General features: G+C 39.7%; 1 protein-coding gene and 1 long non-coding RNA gene across 2 annotated transcripts in view; both read right to left on the bottom strand.

The window, feature by feature from the left end:
• Positions 1-11,471, bottom strand: part of LOC116095384 — a 38,057-nt gene extending 26,586 nt beyond the window's left edge. Inside the window, exons 1-2 of the mRNA XM_031376787.1 lie at positions 10,807-11,471; positions 243-308 (exon numbers count right to left, since the gene is read on the bottom strand). Coding sequence (XP_031232647.1) covers positions 243-308; positions 10,807-11,083 — 343 coding nt within the window. The 5' untranslated portion in view covers positions 11,084-11,471. The remainder of the gene's footprint in view (positions 1-242; positions 309-10,806) is intronic.
• Positions 11,472-17,469: 5,998 nt separating this feature from the next.
• Positions 17,470-17,933, bottom strand: LOC116095385. Its single transcript, XR_004120583.1, has 2 exons — positions 17,854-17,933; positions 17,470-17,598 (listed from the first exon to the last, which is right to left on the bottom strand). It is a non-coding gene; the product is annotated as an uncharacterized LOC116095385 (long non-coding RNA).
• Between the last annotated feature and the right edge of the window lie 2,192 nt (positions 17,934-20,125).

Genomic DNA, 20,125 nt, shown 5'->3' with positions numbered 1-20,125 from the left:
ATTTACGCCTCAAGATTTGATGTTTTCATTGTCAAAATGGAAATTAAAATAACAAGAAGTTTGGTGTACAGTATTCAGCCCAGAGAGTAGCACCTGTCTATGTGGTGGTTTGAATATGCTTGGCCCATGGGAAGGGGCTCTATTAGTGGGTGTGGCCTTGTTGAAGGAAGTGTGGTGTTTTGGGGGATGGGCTTTGAGACCCTCCTCCTAGTTGCCTGTGAGGTAGTGTAGTCCTGGCTTACTTTTGATAAAGTTGTAGAACTCTTGGCTCCTCCAGCACCATGTCTGCCTGCACATTGCCATGCTTCCTGCCATGAAGATAATGGACTGAACCTTTAGAAGTATAAGCTAGCACCAATTAAATGTTGTCCTTTATAAGAGTTGCCTTGGTCATGGTGTCTTTTCACAGCAATGGAAACCCTAACTAAGATAGTCTGTGTATAATGAATGGTGAATACAGATATACTTCTTGAAAGATATAATTCATTGTATATAAAGTCATTCAAATAAAATATATTTAATGACTCCTTGAAATCCAATTCTCTAGCCTCATTCCCAACTCTATAGCAAACTGTCTGCTGCATCTTTCCCTTCTTCTATGTCCCCATCTTCAGTGGTGTCTTCTCCTACAACCTTCCTTACCTCCCCATCTCTTTATCTTGGCTTCCAACTCCTGCTGGCATTCCCTGGGAACCCAATTGCCACGGATCCCAGGAAGCAGGTAGGTGGTATTCAGATCTTCACTCTCCCTTCTTCTCTAAATACAACCCCTCAATCTCATCCTTATCTCTGTAGCAGACTATCATTTGTGGCCTCTCTTCCCTCTCTGACGACATTCCCAGGGTGCTAAGCAGAACTTGGTGGCAAATCCCTTTTATCCTCTGCCCTGTTTACTGTCTCATCAATCCCATTCTTGTTCATCTCCATCTCCAAGTGTTATTGGTGCAGGAAAAGGCTTTCTTAACAGACCACCATTAGCACAGGCCTTGGGATTAACAATTACTAAATGGAACCTGAAGAAACTGAAGAGCTTTTGTAAGGCATGGAACACCATGACTCAGACGAAACAACAGACTACAGAATGGGAAAAGATTTATACCAACTACACATCTCATTCAGGATAGTATCCAAAATATACAAAGAACTAAAAAATTTGGATATCAAAAAAATAAATATCCTAAATTAAAAAGTGGAGTACACGTCCAAACAGAATTCTCAGAAGGGGAAACTCACATGGCTGAGAAACAAAGAAAAGTTCAACATCCTTAGTCACCAGGGAAATGTAAATTAAAACTACTTTGAGATTTTACCTTGCACCAGTCAGAATGGCTGAGACCCATAAAACAGATGACAGCTCATGCTATATCACCTGGGGAATGGTGGACACACTCACCTACTGCTTCTGTGAGTGCAAACCATTGTTTAACCACTATGAAAGTGAGTGTGTTAGTTCCTCGGAAAGATAGAAATCAATCCACCTCAGACAGAACTATATCCCTCTTGGGCATATACAGAAAAGACACTTCATCCTACTGCAGAGACACCTGCACAACCATGTTCACTGGTCCTCTATTCATAATAGTTAGAAATGAAAAACAATCAAGATGTCTGTCATCAGATGAATGAATAAAGAATATGTAGTGTATTTACACAATAGAATAGAATGTAGCTGTTAAAAGTAATAAAATCATGAAATTCACAAGAAATAGATCTGATGACTAGAAAAAAAAATCATCCTCTGTGAAGTTCATCAGTCACAGAAAGAGAATAAGGTGCATATTCACTTATATATAGGTGATAGTTGTTAAGTCACTGATCAACGTGCTACAAACCATATAACCACAGGTTAGGTAGAGGATACGGAAACATGAAATAGATAGTTATGGATGGAAAGAGGGTGTGAAGGGGATGAAACACACTTGCAATAGGAAGATCAAACAGGAAGCAGAAGGGATAGGGAGCAAGAAAGAGAATACAGGGAGGGACAGCAAGAACCAAGGATCATTTGAGGGCTTGTAGTGCCACCTAAGACAGTAGAAGTTTCCTATAATACATATGCATATAAAAGTAATCTAAATGATATCACCAAACAACAGAGAAGACAGAGCTCCAAATTGGACTTTTCAGATCACTAAATGAAGCATCAAGTTCTGGGGATGTGCTACATCTAATTGGCCTAATGAGTCCCATGAGCAAGCACCTCAAAACAAGCCAGGATACTGCAAAAGCTACTGTGGCTCTTCACAAATGCATGATGAAGTCAACACCTACAAGAACTTATTGAGCACAAAGAAGTCAAATTAGTGCTTACCTAGAGACCTTACCTGTATATTATTTACTATTCATGGTATTAGAAGGTACTCTGCATGCTACCAAAGGAGAAAGGTAAATATCAGCTTAGTCACAAACCCTTCATTCTACAAGAGTGATCTTCCTGCAAGATATGCTGGTGCAACCATGGCAGTAAGCTTGTGGGAGTAACCACCTAACATTTGATTTGAGTTAAGCCCATTCCATGAGGTAGAACCTGTATCCAATACTGCTTAAGTGGCCAAGAACCTGAGGCTAAATATTAGGTCAGGAATCTAGGGTAAAAAAAAACCACTACTGTTGGCTAAAGGAACTTAGCAATAAAATGACTACTAATGGCATTCTGCTATCCTCATAGATCAGTACTTTTCCTAGTCATCATTGGAGAAACTTCCTACTACAGGAGATTGAAACATATACACATACCCACAGCCAGACAACACGCAGACAGTGAAAGACCTCAGAACACTCAGTTCTAAAAGGATCTCTCCAGCAAATCCTTCCTCTCAGGGCTCAAATCCCATGGAAGAGGAGGTAGAAAGATTGAAAGAGCCAGAAGTTGATGGAGGACTCCAAGAAAAAAAGACCTTCTGACAGGACTGGGATACATATGAATGCACAGAGAAGCAGAGTGAATGGGGCCTGTAAGTGTTGGCACCAGATGGGGTTCTTGAGCTTCAAAGGAAACAGGACACATGCCCCCACCACTAACCTAGAAGCTAACTCCAACTGATAGCCACTTGTTTACTTCCTCAGAGGGAGTTTCACTAGGGAAACTACTCTTGAGGGCAGAATTATGTGTGTGTGTATATGTACGTGTGTGTGTGTGTGTGTGTGTCTGTGTCTGTGTGTCTGTGTGTCTTCCAGCTTTGTGTTTTCACGGAATTCCTGAGTGTTTGACCAAGTGGGTATCTGTATACGTATCTGTTTTTTTATGCCTGTTGTTCGGCTGTTTTCCATCTGTTTGTTTTGTTCTAGTCTGATGTGTTCGTTTCTTATTTTATCTTATTATAGTTACTTTTATTATTACCCCTTAGAAACCTACTTGTTTTCTAATGAAAGATAGAGAGGGGGTGGATCCAGATGGGAGAGGAGGGGTGGGAAAGAAATAGGAGAATCAGTAATAAGGATTTAGTATGTAAGAAAAAAAATCTATTTTCAATAAAAAATGAAAACCAAACAAATCAACAAACAAACAAAAAGGAAAAAGCAAACTTGTCTTTGGAAGTTTCTTGTCTTTTCATATTAAGTCAGAGCAGTCTTATTTATTTATTTTTTTTAACAGTACAGGCTCTTCGGTATAAGCTTTCTGTTTTCTGTGTTTATGGGATCCCTGTGTATGTGAGTGTGTGTGTCTTAGAGCTCATATGTGTTTATTGTGCTTTTTTTGGCTCTTTTTCTTGTTAGGGTTCTTTTGTCATATTCCATTTTGTTTATTTTTGATTTATTTTAGTTTATTATTATCCCTCAGGTGCCTTAGTTTCCAGGGTATGGATCTGGATGGGAGGGGAGGCGGGAAGGATCTGGGAGGAGTTGGGGGAAGGGAAGCTATAATCAGGATATAATGTATGAAAAAAAAAATCTATTGTTAATAAAAGATAAAAAGGTATGTTTGATGTCATGCGATTTTAAAAACTGCCTTTATCCTCAAGAGCTTCCTAAGTTAGACAGATCTTACTGCAGTTGTAGCTCTGGACATAACACTCTCATCCAAAAGAATTTCTCACTGAGAAATAAGCTTAGATACACACAGACTACTTTCTGTTATGGGGTATCTTTGGAGGTTGCTTATGTAAGCAAAATCTGAAGTTTCATAAAAAAAAAAAAAATGGGCATAGGGAACTTCTGGCATCCAGAGCAATCTTTGCAATGATGTTTATAGAGTGGCAAACTTGGAAGACAGAGATCACAACTCTCTCCTGAGTGGCAGTCAGGTTGTCCTATAATTGGGCATGTCAAAGGTGATGTTCATCCCACAGCAAAAAGCCAGTATCCCTACAGCCTATTATAATAGACATGGGTTCTCCAAGCACAGGTTTCTCTTCTACAGTATAATGACTGAACGCCTGTGTGTTGGTCTTATGACAGTTTGGGACAAGAATATCTTTAGCAAATATATTGCTTTGCCAAGCTCCAAATAATGAAATTGTATTCACCAACCCAGTATTCTTATCTTCTGGTGACTTTCATGAAAGCATGGAAGGCTAACTAGTTACTCTGCAAGAGCAGCAAAGTCTACAAACAAATGATAATAAAACAACTACTACTTTCCCTTGAGTGAAACTTGGAGTGCTACAACCCGTATAAGTAGACTTCCCTAATGTTCTTACTCATTGTAAAACTATCACGCCACAGAAATCTTCATGAACGCAATTGGTGAGTGAGGGTTGTCAATGTGGTGAGATGCCAAATGCATAGGTTTTCCCTTTGCTTTTCTAGATTGTAGTTCTACCCAGGGGAAACAGCTAGAGGTTGTCCCCATTCTTCTAGGCTCCTCTGCTTCAGATGTACACATTAAGATATTAAGAATTCAGGTAGGACCAGAAAGACCTAAAAGAACTTTCTGATTTCCAGGCATATATTTATTATGAACAAGATATAGATAGTATATGAATGTGACAAGATGCTGGTTAACCAATTGCAAGCCACTCCAAGCTTCTGTAAATGAGGAAGGTGTGGCTATCGTTTAGTTTCAAGATCCATTAGGTCCTTGAACATACCAGGGGGGGCATGCCATTACGGAGTAAAGACATTCCCAAGGAAAGATAAATGGAGCACAGGACAGCAGTAAAATCATGAGATTTAAATTAAGAGTGGAAATGTAGAATTGCAAGCAGCCCTGTGTTAACGTCTGGCAGCATTTTTGTGCCATGCTTGAAGAATATTTAGCATCTCCCTCAGCATGAAAACTTCTTTCCATCATCAGCAGAAGCAGTGGTCTATGTCTATGCCATACCTGTAAAGTTTGAGACTGTGAGTGGCATTTTTATTTTATTGTCAGTATTTGTGTTTATTTCAGACAATGGGTGAAGCTTGACTCTTCTGATTGTTCCAGTAAATCGTAGTAGAAATGCAAGAGGCCACACAGGTTGACAGAGGAAAATGAAGGTTAGCAGAAAGGGAAATGAATTCTTAAGACTGAAGACAATTTTCCTTGAGAATGAAAGAACACTTGTTTGGGGGCAGCTATATTTGATTTAGCATTATGACTGTCATTTTTACAATATTACCAGTTAGAATCACTCTAAAGAGTTTCTCTCACAGGTCAGAACAATTGAAAGATTCTCTCCTTCTCTCCAGGTCGGTGATTCTCACCTCCACAGAGAAGGTTGCCTCAGTTGGAGACAAATAAAGGATTCTAATTAGGGCTCTTGGGAGGCACAGCAATTGTTTGAGACTGTTACTCAACCCCACGAACTCATTAACAAGCGTCTTTCTGTTTGCATAGGCAGAGAAAGAGCGGCAAGTTCATTTTGGCCAAGCAAGCATAGGCCTGAGAGAATTCATATTTTATAGGGGAGGATTATTATTTCATAGAGGAATCCAGGCAACAAACAGACACGGGTAACTGGTAAAAACAGAAGGGAGAAGAGAGGAGGAAGCAGAGAAGAAGGGAAAGAAACTGGGATTGAAGAAGCTCAACATGAAGTACAGTCCTTAGAAAGAAGGAACAAAGAAAGCCCAGAGTCCGGTGCCACCACCCAGAGATAGTCTCCCAAAGGCCTGGGTGTGGCATTAGAATGGAGCAGTACTGGCTATTTCTAATCTCTGTGACACTTTGTTTCAAGATTCAAATTCAAGAAGGAAGAACTGGTTTCCTGAGTGTGAAAAATGTTCCTGTTGGTCAAGAGGACAGGGAGATTTGAAAGTCCCACCAGGCCATATTCAATAGAAAGCTACTTCCTCACTGGGATATCGCAGTTACTAATGTGATAGAGGGGAGTTCTGTGCTCATGAAAACAATAGCTTACTATGTCTAAATGGGCGATACCAATCTTCCCAGGTGGTTTGGATCACTTTGTATATTTGTTGCTTCCTTCATGGAGCTGAAAACCGTTAGGGTACCTATGACTTGACTTCACCTACAATATCCTTGCAATACCAAAAATGAATCCACAAAGAACTAATGTTCTAGTATAAACTGTTTTTTTAAAACACTCCATTCTTGAAATAAAAAAAAAAAAGTGTGTGTGCATATATGTGTGCGTGCATGCACGTTTGTGTGTGTGTGTGTGTGTGTGTGTGTGTGTGCTAACACCATGCTTTGCTCAATGTAGGCTATAAATACATGGGTTGGGCAGCTTTACATAGCTATAGCATGAACTTTCCCAAATATTCTAAGGATGTGAGATATGTATTTCTCAGACTGACACGTGACTCTGGGCTTTTCCTTGTGAAGTTTTGCTATATGTACACATTGAGGAATGACTCCATTCAGCTCAATAACCTGTCCACCACTTCAGATACTGATTATTTTTGTCATGAGTACATGGAAAATCCATTCACTCAGCATTGAAATAGGCAATGTCCTATTGAATATGGTTCCCATGATGCACCATAGAGCATCCTGCATAATAAAATTCTGCAAGCTTTGTCTTATCTCTTTTCCCCACTGCCTCATTCCTGGCATCTGGCAACTGTCATTCTACAAGTTTTATTTCTCAATGCTTTTGTAAATTCAACATTTTTAGCTTTTACAAGTAAGTCTTCCTATGCCTGCTTTTTCACTCAGCACCACCCCTTGGGTTCACCCATGTTTCCACAAAAGATTTTTCTTCTTTTGAAGAGAATTCTATTCTATTGTGTGGATATGCCATACCTCTTTACTTCATCCACCCGTGGAAGACACTTAAATTGCTTCAGAATCTTTGTTTCTGTGGCTAATCCTGCAGTGTACGTAGAGTGCAGCTATCTCTTCAATATACAGATTTAGGTTTTCTTGGATATAACTCTCTAAGGTAGGATATCTGGACCATATGGCAGTTCTAATTTCAGCTTATTGATGATTCATCATTGCATGTTCTATCCTGGATTCCCTTACATTCCCATCAACATCAGTGTTCCCTTTCTTCCATATGCTCACCAACATTTGCTCTCTTCCATGGTTTTGATGAGAGCCATTCAAACAAGTGTGTCGTGACACATTATACTGTGATTATAATGTGCATTTTCTTGATTCCTGATATTGAATAATTTTTCATTTATCATTTGGGCAGCTTGCCTCATGAGTCATATCTGTTTCAATCTTTTCTTTGTTTTTCCCTCTGGGCTGTTTTTCTCCTAACGTTGAGTCAAGTTCTGTCTATATTCTGATGTTATTAGTCCTTTATCAAATGTATGACTTGCAAGCAATTCCTCTCATCCTGGTTTGCCACTTTGCTGTGCTCTGAGTTTACTTTGTAAACAAGATTTGGAGTTTGTTACAGTCCCATTAATCTTCCAGTATTTGTGCCAGTATTTGTGGTCTTACATTTTCAAAATCATGCATATACAGTCTTGTGATTCCCTATATTTGCAGTACCATCAGTTTCAGCCTTATTTTTATGTCTTTATCCATGTTTGTTCATTTTTACATGTAACGAGAAACAAGAATCCAATTTTATTTACTTTTTGTGCATACCTTGTATCAACACTGCTCATTAAAGAGGCTGTCTTTTCTTTCATTGTGTGTCTTGGGCCTTTGTTAAAAATCAGTAAACTATGAACGTGCAGGTTTATTTCTGTGCTCTGTATCCGGGTGCATTTGTCGTTGTGTCTGCTGAGGGTAGTGTTATGTTGTCTGTGCTCTGTATCCGGGTGCATTTGTCGTTGTGTCTGCTGAGGGTAGTGTTATGTTGTTTTGACTCCTGTGGTTTTGTAATATATTTTAAAGGTAGACAACGCAATGCTTACAGTTTTACATCGCTTGTTGGTACTCTTTTTAGGCTCTAAATAGAATCTAGGATTGTTTATATTGTTTCTGGGGAAAATATCACTGGAATTTCAGTGACATTGAACTGAATGTGCATATAACTTTAGGTAGCACATGTATTAATTCAAATTCAAAGTGGGATTATCTGCCCACCTTTGTTTTCTTCAACTTCTTTCAATAATATCTTATACTTTTCAGTATACAAATCTATCAGTGCCTCTAATAACTTTATTCCTAAGTATTTTATGATTTGAGTTCACTTTATTGAATTTTATTTCATTTGTATGTGTAATATATGTATATCTTTTTGAGTGTGTGCACCTGCACATGTTGAGATTACACATTAATGCATATAGTAAAGACAATATAGCAAAGAGAAATGCTTCAAGTGGCCGGAGAACCTTGTTGCCTCCTGTCCCACACATGCATACTGTCTGTGATAAGAAGCAAGCACAATGACACATCAGTGCTTGGTTTTCTGTATAATGCTAAGATACTCATAGAGGTCATTATGCTGCTGTCAAAGTTGAAGCTGCAGGGCTAAGCAAACTTCAGCTTATTAGAAAGCAGCAACAGATGGCTTTAACTGGCATCAATGGGAGGAGAGGCCCTTGGTTCTGTGAAGGCTCAATGCCCCAGTGTAGGGGAATGCCAGGGCAGTGAGGTAGGAGTGGGTGGATGGGAGGGGGAGCATCCTTATAGAAGCAGCGGGAGGGGAAATGGGAGAGGGGGGTTCTGGAGGGGAAACTGGGAAAGGTGTTGCATTTGAAATGTAAATAAATAAAATATCCAATAAAAAACTGATAAAAAAAGAAAGAAAGCAGCAACAGAGGACCACTTCACTTCTTAGTGCTCCCTTGGTAGCAAGCATTTCACTAGGATACAAGATCCTTAGGAATCACAATAACCACTTAACCAAATGTAGCTATGAAAAGGGGTTCTATGACTGAAGAACTAACTTTCAAAGTTTATTTCATCTTAATTATTTTAAATTTAAAATACACTTGATTCAGATTTTAGGAAATATTTGTGTACTTTTGGCACAACTTATGTACATGAATCTATTTTTTTTCGACTGCAAGTCTTGACAAATCTAAATATAAAGTGAGTATTTCTTGTGAAAGTGCACTGTCCCAGTGAATAAAACCCACATTGGCTTTAAGAGACGTAGTAGGAAGTAAAATAAATGTAAAATATTCCATTAACATAGATTTGGTAACTAGGACTTGAAATGATAATATTTTGGATACATCAGATTAAAGAAAATGTGTTATAATTAATTTCCCCAGTTTCTTCTCTCTGCCTTTTAGAAATGTGGCTACTTGCAAGTTTAAGATTACAGACATGGCTCCCATTATATTTCTATTGGACAGCATGGTTTGGGAGGCTTTTGGAAAACCTTGGCCATGTCACTGCATCATTAAAATACTCCAAGCGATAGCCCCTGCCTCCAACCCCCTTTATAGGAAGGGTCATGGAATGAATTTAAAAAAAAAAAAGTTATAGCAGGCTGCAGGAAAGATAGCTCAGTGGTTAAGAGCACTTACTGCTCTCCTGGAGGTCCTGAATTCAATTCCCAGCAGCCCCATGGTAGCTCACAACCATCTGTAATGGGATCTGATGCCTTCTTCTGGTGTATCTGAAGACAGCTACAGTGTACTCATATACATAAAATAAATAAAGTCTTTTTAAAAAGTTTTAGCCTTTGAGGAATTATGGAGCTAGTGAGGTGAAGCCAGGGGTACGGGCCTGGCTGGGAAGGCTCTCTTTCCCCTCTCCTCTCGGCCATGTAACTCCATGCAGCTTCCCCTCATAGAGGTGGAGAGCTGGTATGCTTTGTCTCTTGAGTCTTCATAAAAACGTTCCCATAACTCAATTTATACTCAACGATCGAGTGAACAAAAATACCTTCTCTCCAAATGGCAACTAGAGGAGTACTTCAGTTTGTACAAGGAATGAACAACAAACCCATTTACATGAACAAATGGAGCTGTAACAATGAAGGCTAAAACGTACTGATAAATACGACAGGAATTAGTTCTCCCAGAGGGCTCTGAGTATGGTTAGCAGAAGCAAGTTATCTAACAGGACTAAGGCGACCTTAGGAATTCTCAGAATTGTATCCACCCTAATAACAGTATTCCATATTCAATCATCACAAAGAATGAAAATCTTCCCCCAGCACATTTTTGATGTTATTAATTTCAAATCAGCCGGTTCCCCTTCTTCTCCTTTTTTTCCCGTCTTCTCCACGCAGCGGGCCACAGGGTCACCAAGTCTTTCTTCATCCCTGCATCTTTGACAGCGAAGCATGCCTAGAGTAGATGGCAAGTGAACCATTCGCACAGGCATGCTCTCCTGAGGGAAGGATTCACAGAGAGCGAGACAAGTATTTAGCAGATCATTTCTTCTATAGAGATAGGTGCCAGCTGCATATCTTGAAAAGCTCAGCCATCTGCTCTGTTCCTGGGTAAGCCTTTGCCTCTCACAGACTCAAGCACTTGGGACTGGCGGAGCTCAGAACTTCAATACTGCCTAGGACAAAAACAAAGAGAACAAAAAATTGTGCCCGGAGGACAGCATGCCCTGCTTTCCCCAGGGGAATCCTGAAACCACCTCCTGGGATGTATTTCCTGTGTCATCGAAGGAGACAGGGGAGAAGGTGTGCCTGCTAAAACCACATGATGGGCATTCTGTGGCCCAGCTTTCTGGCTCTCCCCAAGTCCTGCCTTCCCCATTCTGACCTTCTACTGTGCAGAGAACAGACCTGCCAGAGAGCCTTGCTATTTTTACTTCTCTGAGAGGGGATCTCAGGTTACAAATTATATACGGATGAGGTAAGTTCCAGGTACGCAGACTCATGTTTCCAATTTAGCTTGGCACTGATTTCGAACATTAAACAGTCCCGCCCCAGCCCTCCCTGTTTCCACTCTCCTCCCTTCTTTGGCATCTCATTTCATCCTGCTTCTTAGGGTCACTTTCTTTTCCTGCTGTGTCCGTCCCTCAGCTTTCAGGCTGCGTGAGGGCAGGTGGCAGGGTACCAGGGAAAGTAAAGATCTGGACAGATATGATTGATTCTTACTTTCTATTACTGAGCTGTAGCAGCAGTGCACACACCTTCTTTTGCTATGGTGGATATTTGTAGGAAAGTTTAGAAGTTTTCCATTGCTTTCATTCATGCAGTCACAGTTAAGCCCCGAGACAGCTTGAAGAGGTTGGGATTGCTGTAATTATCTACTGGTTGCAAAATAGGAAGAGAAGAAGAAGAAGAAGAAGAAGGAGGAGGAGGAGGAGAAGGAGGAGGAGGAGGAGGAGGAGGAGAAGGAGAAGGAGAAGGAGAAGGAGAAGGAGAAGGAGAAGGAGAAGGAGGAGAAGGAGAAGGAGAAGGAGGAGAAGGAGAAGGAGAAGGAGAAGCCAGACTCAGAGAAGCTAGTGGTTTTGACTAGAATGGATAGGCGAGATGAAGCACAGAAATAAAAAGGATGAGTAAGACCCTTCTGGGCAGTTGTCGTCCTTTAAACACCAGGTCTCTAGAAGAAAAGCCCCTCTCCTTTCCTCCTCTCTAAGTTTTCCCTTCCTTCCATTAGTGCTCAGTCTCAGATCGGTTGGACTTTAGTTGTAATGTCTCCTCAAAGTTACTTGCATGACAAACACATTGGGTCTTTTCTGCATTCCTTCTTATGAATGTAAAATGTTGATGTGAATTTAATTAGAATGGAAGTTTTTAGAAATGGGGGCCACTAAATTTAGGCAAAAATAAACAGGGGTTATTAAGAGTCAGAACTCAAATGCCTGCTAATTTTGCTTCTAAAAGCTAAAGGTATCCATTAAATGGTATACCCATTTTTAGGGAGTTTATAGTGTAAGATGTATGAAAAATTTTAAAAGTAAAACATTCCCAACCAGAATCTTGCAATTAAGGAGAAAACTTGAATTGCTCCTAGGGGAAGAAATAGCTTCAATTTAAAAATGCAGCTTTGAATTTTGTGACACTGTGCATACTTGTTAGAGGTGTAGACATTTGCACATATCCATGAACTCTAAATCGTCTCTTGGCTTGTCAGGGTACCTGTTTAAGACTCCTTGACTGTAGTATTGGAGCCCTCTTAAAGGTGGGTATAGTTTCTTCTTCATGAGTTTCTTCATTCTCTTATATGTGTGGTATACACAGTTCACAATATAATAAAGTGGGCATGGAATGATACACAGCCTAGGCAAGGTTTTTCAGTGTATTTGTGTCTTTGTTTCCTCATTTGTAAATTGGGAATGACAATAAGGCTACATTAAAGTCTGTGGGCAGCATTACATGAGATAATCTCAAAAAAATAATGTTTGATAAAGTCAGGCTGGGAAAGCTACAAAGCCTGTGACTTGGAACAGAGACCTACCTCCAAGATAGACTGATGCAGTAGTGGCTCAAATGGCATGAGAGTAACAATACATTTTTAAATTGTCAGGAGAAGGAAAGAGGACGCATGATCAGGTATGGGGGACAGGAGAGAAGCCCTGAGGGCAACAGAATGAATGGAAATATGTACCTCGAGTGGTGGAAAGTGGGGGGACCATATAGAAAGTATCAGAGACTTGGGATGTGAGAGACTATCAGGACTCAAAGGGAAGGACCATAGATTAAATGCCCTACAGTGGGGAGAGGGAATTTGTAGAGACCATCTCCAGTAGAAAGACATCCCTGCATGAAGTGCAGGGATAGGGGTTGCTGTCCCACAGCCAAAAACTGACCCAGAATTGTTCCTGTCTAAGAGAACTGCAGGGACAAAAAGTGGAGAAGAGACTGAGGGAAAAGCGGTCCAATGACAAGCCCAATTTGGGATCCATCTTAAGAGGAGGCTCCAAGGCCTGACACTATTACTGATGCTATGGTGTGCTTACAGACAGGAGCCTAGCATGGGGGTCCTCAAGCAGCTGACTGAAACAGACACTCATGCTTAAACCAATTGAACCCAGGGACTCCTGTGGTTGAATTAGGGAAAGGCTGGAAAAAGCCGAGGAGGAGGACGACCCCATAGGAAGACCAGCAGTCTCAACTAGCCTGGACCCCTGAGATCTCTCAGACACTGAACCACCAACCAGGCAACATGCATGAGGTGGTCCGAGGCCCCAACACGTATACAGCAGAGGACTGTTTGGTCTGCTGTTGCAGAATTTTCCCTGTCCAAACACATTAGGGTAGTGGGAGGCCTGTGATTGGACAGGGAAAAGGGAGATGGTGTTAATTGTTGCAGAGTCAGGGAGCATCTCAGGGTAGAAGGAGAAAGAAGATGGCTGCGGACATGAACCTACTTGGCATTTACCAAGCACAAATAGTTATGTTTTCACAAGGTTAGAAATACTGAGATAAAGCTTTTATCATTATCAATTGGATCTGAAATTATTGTATTGGCATCTTGTAACTTGTGATATTATTGATACATAAATATGATTGGTTAATTAAGCTTTGGGAGTCTTGATTCTACCAGGTAATTGGGTGTTGAGATGGCTGACAATAGGGTGTGTGGGACATTGGGTGGTAGTGAAAGGGACTCGGGCTTCCCCCACTGGAGAGATGGCCCAGTGGAAGCTACATGGCCGGAGAGTTGGTGGGCCGGCAGGAGTGTCGGAGCATGGTCCAACCCCATGGAAAGTTGGCAGGTTCATTTTTTAACATTTCCTGAAACAGTCTTCCCTCAGTGAGAGAAGATGCACTTATGCTAGATAGACTTGAGGCCCCAGGGAGGGCTGGCATTGGAGGCAGCATCCTGTTGGAGAAAGAGGGGAAGAGGAACGGGATGAAGAACTGTGGAAGGGGATACTCAGAAAGGGGCAATGGCTGGAATGTAAAAAAAAAAAAAGTAATATTAAAAAAATTGCAATTAAGGCCCACTCCCCTGAATCAGAACCTATACCTTACTGACAGTGTTAAAGTTGCCAAGAACCTGAGACTAGATAGGTCCCCAAAGACAAGCGGGGGAGATGTCTCAGTGGGTAAACTCCTACCATGCAAAGCCTCCACAATGCCTTTGAAAGCCAAATGTAGAAATTCACATCTGTAATTCCAGCATTCTTACAGTAAGATGGGAAGCAGAGATAGGGCAGTTCCTGGAAGCTTGTGGGTAAGTTCCCTTGTATATGCAACAGTGAACAATAAACAGATCCTGTCTCATAAGGTGGTAGTAGAAGATCCACACTGGAAGCTGCTCTCTGGTTTCCACATAAATGCTGTAATGAACACACCTATACTCACATAGAGACAAAAAAAATATACAAAAACTAACATATATGGTTAATTTTATATAAGAATATATAAATAGCATGTGCATATAAATGTGTACACATAAAACCAGCACATCAAATTATATGTTGTATAACTCATTCTTAACAGCCTTGATTTTCTTTACTTTCCCTTAGTAGTCACTGAGTGAACTGTTGTTTCACATGGATGAAGCAATGATCTCATAGACATGAGAGAGCTCCAGTGGTATTTATCATCTCCGGTCTCCTTTCTAGCATACATCGGGCAATATTTGGGAAAAGGGAGTAGGTTCTGTATTGGAGAACAGCAGGAAATGTGATGAAACTCCATGAGATTAGGAAGGTAAATAGAGCCAGTGTGGGAGACAGGCTTCGGAAGCTACTGAGTTCCATCATACCGTGTCATGGCTCTGAATCACTTGTAATCTTGGGGTGGGGGGATTTTAGGTGTGATAACCTTGGGTCGCCCTCTCGCTGTGCTGGGTCCTGGCATGTATCATTGTTGATGACAGCCTCTTCCAGACTGACTCACTGACTCCTTGGAAAAAGAAGGAATGGGAGGGGTGCCTGCTAATCCATTCACTCAGTTGTTTTTCCGTATGATAGAAAAGCAAAACATGTCTTCTAGTCTGAGCATTTTAGTATTGAGATTATCCTCTTATCTTTTATTTTTGTGCATTTTCTTAATGCATTGAGGTATAATTTATGTAGAATAAATAGTCCCATTTTAAACAACAGTTGGATGATTCTGGCGATTATATATAGCCACGCAACCAATATCACTGTCAAGTTCTCTCATGTTTTCAAAATGGCCTCTATTACCCCCACATCTCTGCAGCTGGTCACCTCTGTGAGGTACTATCTTTAGTCATCCTGAGTCCAGCTGATGTCCTGTGGTGTAGTGCGCTGGAGAATCATCCCTGTTCATTGCTTTTTATAGCTGGATATATTGCAGAGTTGATGACCATACAGTTTCTTTACATAGCAGACTAGGTATGCTTGAAGGGCTGCTATTAGTAATGCTGCCCTCAGGAGCCTACAAGCACATGAGTCATTTTGAAATAAATGTTTATCTAATTAAACCACTATCTACAAAAGGGTAATGGGGTAAGCATGTATTCCCTGTCATAAATGTCTGGTTGTTTTCCCAATTACTTTGCCACTGTCAGTGGAACCAGCCAGGTATGCCAGTACCACTAGCTCTGCAGTTACCTTGTTTTCCTAATACTTACTGATGCTCCATAGCTGGTCATCTGTCTACCAGGTGCTCGTCTATCTCGTTTGATGAATGTTGATTAAATGTTTTGCTCACCACTCACTTCTTAGAGTTGTATTCTTACTAAAGTATGTATACTGTACTCTAGACACAAAGGTTCTACCTAATACAAGCTTTACATTTTCTGCCAGTCTGTGTCTGTGTTGCTCTGCTCCATTATTGTAGGTGCAATTCATTTATTGTCTTTTTCTTTTTTGCTTTTGTATTTGCATTCTTTCTGATCTGCTTAGGATAACAATTACACTCACAAACTTTCACTTACAAAGATGTTTTTGCTAACTCTGCTGCTTCAGATCTCATTTTCAACTCATTTTCTATGGTATACTTTATTTTTGTTTCTGTTTTTTATATATCTGGTTTATTTTTTTCTCATGAGAAAAAATTAGCACCATGTTTTTTTTAAAAAAATATTCATTTTTGGTTGAATTATCTTGGGAAATCTTTGATTTAAAAAAATGTAGTCAGTGGTGTGTTTGATCTTACTCCTGAGTCTTGTACATTGGTCAGTAGGTCTGTACTTAGCTTTTTAATAAGCCCTAGAGAAAGATAGTAAGTATTCTAACTTGTTCCTTTTTTTTTCAAAAATATTTTTCCTGTACTATTTTATTTTAATTTTTGAACACAATTCAAGACCAGTTTATCAACTTCTTTCATAAAATTTAGGGTAATTGGTGTGTTTAGTCTATTAAAATGTAATGTGACCTATCAATGTGCTTGAGTTTGAGTCTGCCTTTTTATTGTTCAGTTTCTATTAATCCATTTTATTATCTTCCCATAGTCCCTCTTTCCAGATCTTTGGAGATTATTTGAATACTTTTTTGGCATTTAATTTATTGTTTTTGGCTGTTTTGAGTGTTTGGATGCTAGTGTCCTGGTTGTGATATCTTAGTTTAGCCATTCAAGATATTTTCATTGGTGGGGAAATCATCACAAAACAAAACTTTTAAAAGACACTATTAAAATATAAATATAGAATATAGATTACAGGAAAACATCTATAAAATGTGTGTCTGGTAAGTAAATTATAATATAAGGTTTATATTGAAAATAAAGCAATGAAACTCCTATAATTTTAGGAAAAGACAAATGACCTAATATGGAGTTGGCAAATTATTTGTACAGACAGTTCCCAAAGTGCATATGTGAATGGCCAAAAGACACATGGAAATAAATTGAATATCACTGTATTAGTCAGGGTTCTTTAGAGGAACAGACTTCCTACAATAACACATATTAAAAAAGAGTTTATTAGATTGGCTTATGTGATACTGTCTGGGAAGTCGAACAATGACTATTTCACACCAGAGAGACCAAGAACCCTAGTTGCTCACTCTATAAGCTGAATGCTTCAAGAGTTCCAATATGTAGCTAAAGGTATTGAAGATTATGGTAGAACAGCTAATTTTCAATCCAGATTGGAAACCTAAACCTGAGTACTATTATCCATGAAGGAGTGCAGCTATGACAGCAACAGATTAGATGACCTTGCTAGCAAAAGTGAAAGCAAACAGGCAAAAGCAAAGCTTTCTTCTTCCATCTTGTATCCAGACTCCCACTGGAAGGTGCTGACCACATTTAGGATGGATCTTCCCACATCAAATAATCTGGTCAAGAAAACCCCTCATAGGCATACCCAGTGGCTTGTCTTTTTAATTGGTTGCAGATCGAGGCAAGTTGACTCCCAAGATTAATTAGCAAAGAGGGAGAAAAAAAAGTCAACATCACAGTAAAACAAGATTGTTTATCCAGCAAAGCTAAGCTAAAAATATTGACAAGGTTGAAGCACGGCAAGGGTATAGGGTAACCGTAATTATAACTCCCAATTGATGAGAATGTAAAGTGGTGCAGCCACCTAAGAAAAAGCAATGACTAGTTATTATAAAATAAGAAACAACTAACTGGTATTCTAAAATGCCACAATCAAGTCTTCGCAAGATAAGTAAAAACATATGTCTATAAAATGTACAAATCTTTTTGGAACAGCATTTTTCATAATAGTCAGAAGTGAACATGCCTCAGTAGACCATGAAGAGAGAGGCAAAACAAACTGAGGTTACCCAACCCTCAGGATACGGCTTATCAAAGAACAGGAACAAGTCATACACACCAGGGATGAATCTCAGAATCATGCCAAGCTAAAGCAGTGTCATTCTAAGATTCCACACATGATGTTCCAGAACAGCCAGCACATACCTGTGGTAGAAACATCACAATTGTGGTTGCCAATGATAGTGGATATAAAATAAGAAGAAACTGGGGAATGCCATAATGAACTTTCAATAGAAATGATCTCTGTCCAGGTGGGGATTTGAACTACACAGGTGTCTATTGGCACTTGAAGGTCTTATTGTGGTTTGTGGTTCCAGAAGGCATCAATAAAGGCAGCGAAGACTTGGCATGGTGGCGGGTCCAAGCTGTGGCTGTGCCTTCACATAAAGGATTTCCAAAGAATTGGGGGGAGGTGTGATTATTATTTTTATTTATGGATTGAAAAATAAAATGATATTGAATTAGTATTAAGGAGCTGGCTGATCACAGCTCCATTCATACACAGGAAGCAGAGGGAGTGAACAAGGAGTAGGATGAGACTTTAAACCCTCAAAGCCTTCCTCCAGTGACTTATTTTCCTCCAGCAAGGCAGTATCTCCCAAAGACTCCATAATCTCCCAAGCAACACCACCAACTGGGTAACGAGTATTCAACTACATGAGCCCATGGAGAACATTTCTCATTCAAACTGCCACAAAAGTTATATGCAAATTCCTTCATCTAAAATATAAAGAATTGTTAACATCATTTAAGTAAATTAATATTTTATGATATTAAGAAATATCTGTTAATCTCTGGTTACTGTTAATATTATCTTGGATTTTTTAAAAAATGCATTTGAAGTAACTATAAAACATTAGTGGCCTATGGCCATTTATTTTGTGGACTTAAATTGACTCTAAGCTTCAGATTGAAGATGCACCCCCTTTTTTTAATTCTTAGACACATGCTTTTCTTAGGAAAAATCAAGGACATTTGAGTATTAGGGGAATCATGTAAATCATCCCTCAAAGCATTGTTTGTATCATGTCTTCTAATATCCCTTTGATGATGACAATTCACACAGTAGAATTCAGAATTAAGAGGGAGGAAAGTGCTTGATGCTAAGGCAATGTGTAGATGACTAACTATTGGGGTGACAGATAAAGGACTATGTCCAGGATGGGGCTGTGGTTTCATCTGAGAGGACTGCCAAGGAATTTTGAGGGGGGAGAGATTATTATTCATGAATTAAAAGATAGAATGGGTCCTGAATTTGTACTAAGATAATTTGAAAGAGAGAATTAGGTGGAGGTATAGAAAAAAATGGCAAAAAGTATATAATGGTTGAAGTGAGACATGGATAAAAAAGAATTCATTACACATTGTTCTCTTGTATTCACCTGAAATTTTCTGTAACAAAATGTTGCAAATAAGACAAAAATCATGCACTGAATTTATCACTTTTATATATAGGGAAATGGAAGTTCTGAGATGGTGTGTTGTTTGTTCTGTGATGAGACATCTATTTGTTGGCCAAATAGAGTCAGGATCCAGGCCAATGTTTTCTACTTGATGTGGCTGTCAGTCACTTATTTGGTAATTCCTCAAATATTTATTTAATACTAGGTCCTACACAAGTTATGGATAAAAGAGAAAAAGCTTCTACTGTCTCAAATCCCCTATTTTAGTGTTTCAATAAGAGATTCCAAGGATGAAAGCATATACATATAATGGGGTTCTATGCAAGATCTGTTGGGGAATAGGAAGAGAGTCCCTTCACAGGATTGGGGCAATTGCACAGAGCATTCTAGGAAGGAGGTAGTGGGAATGGTGTGCAAAGGGCACTGATATGTAGGAAGCCAAAGCATTATGGTTATTTTGTGGAGATTTATGTTACCCCTAGGACTGAAAGATAGCTCAGTAGGTAAGAGCACTGGTTGCATGAGGACCTGAGTTCAAATCCTCAGCACCCATGTAGAAGACATGCATGTCCTTAAATGCTTGTAACTCTGGAGCTTGGGAGTAGAAGCAGATCCTGGAAGCTCACTGGCCAGCTGACCCATCCAACATTATCGGCTCTTAGATCTCAGGAAAGAAGTACGGATGCTCTACAAAACATTGGGACTTAACACTTTGAAGTAGATTGCCCAAATACAAGAACCATCTTGCATACTCAGTAAGGCACAAGACCTTAGTTCCTAGTTCTGACAGAATGAATCAGAGGTGAGATACATTTGAGAAACACCATATGGAAGCTACAGAAAAACTCTGAGCAGAGGAATGACTTACTCGATAGAAGAATACCTAACAGAGGGATAAGATCAGTATAAAAAGTTGAGCCAGGGAGA

This window comes from Mastomys coucha, unplaced genomic scaffold, assembly GCF_008632895.1.
Source record: "Mastomys coucha isolate ucsf_1 unplaced genomic scaffold, UCSF_Mcou_1 pScaffold18, whole genome shotgun sequence".
Lineage (NCBI taxonomy): Eukaryota > Metazoa > Chordata > Mammalia > Rodentia > Muridae > Mastomys > Mastomys coucha.
The sequence above is the reverse complement of the archived record's forward strand: the minus strand, read 5'-3'. Positions and strand labels throughout refer to the sequence as shown.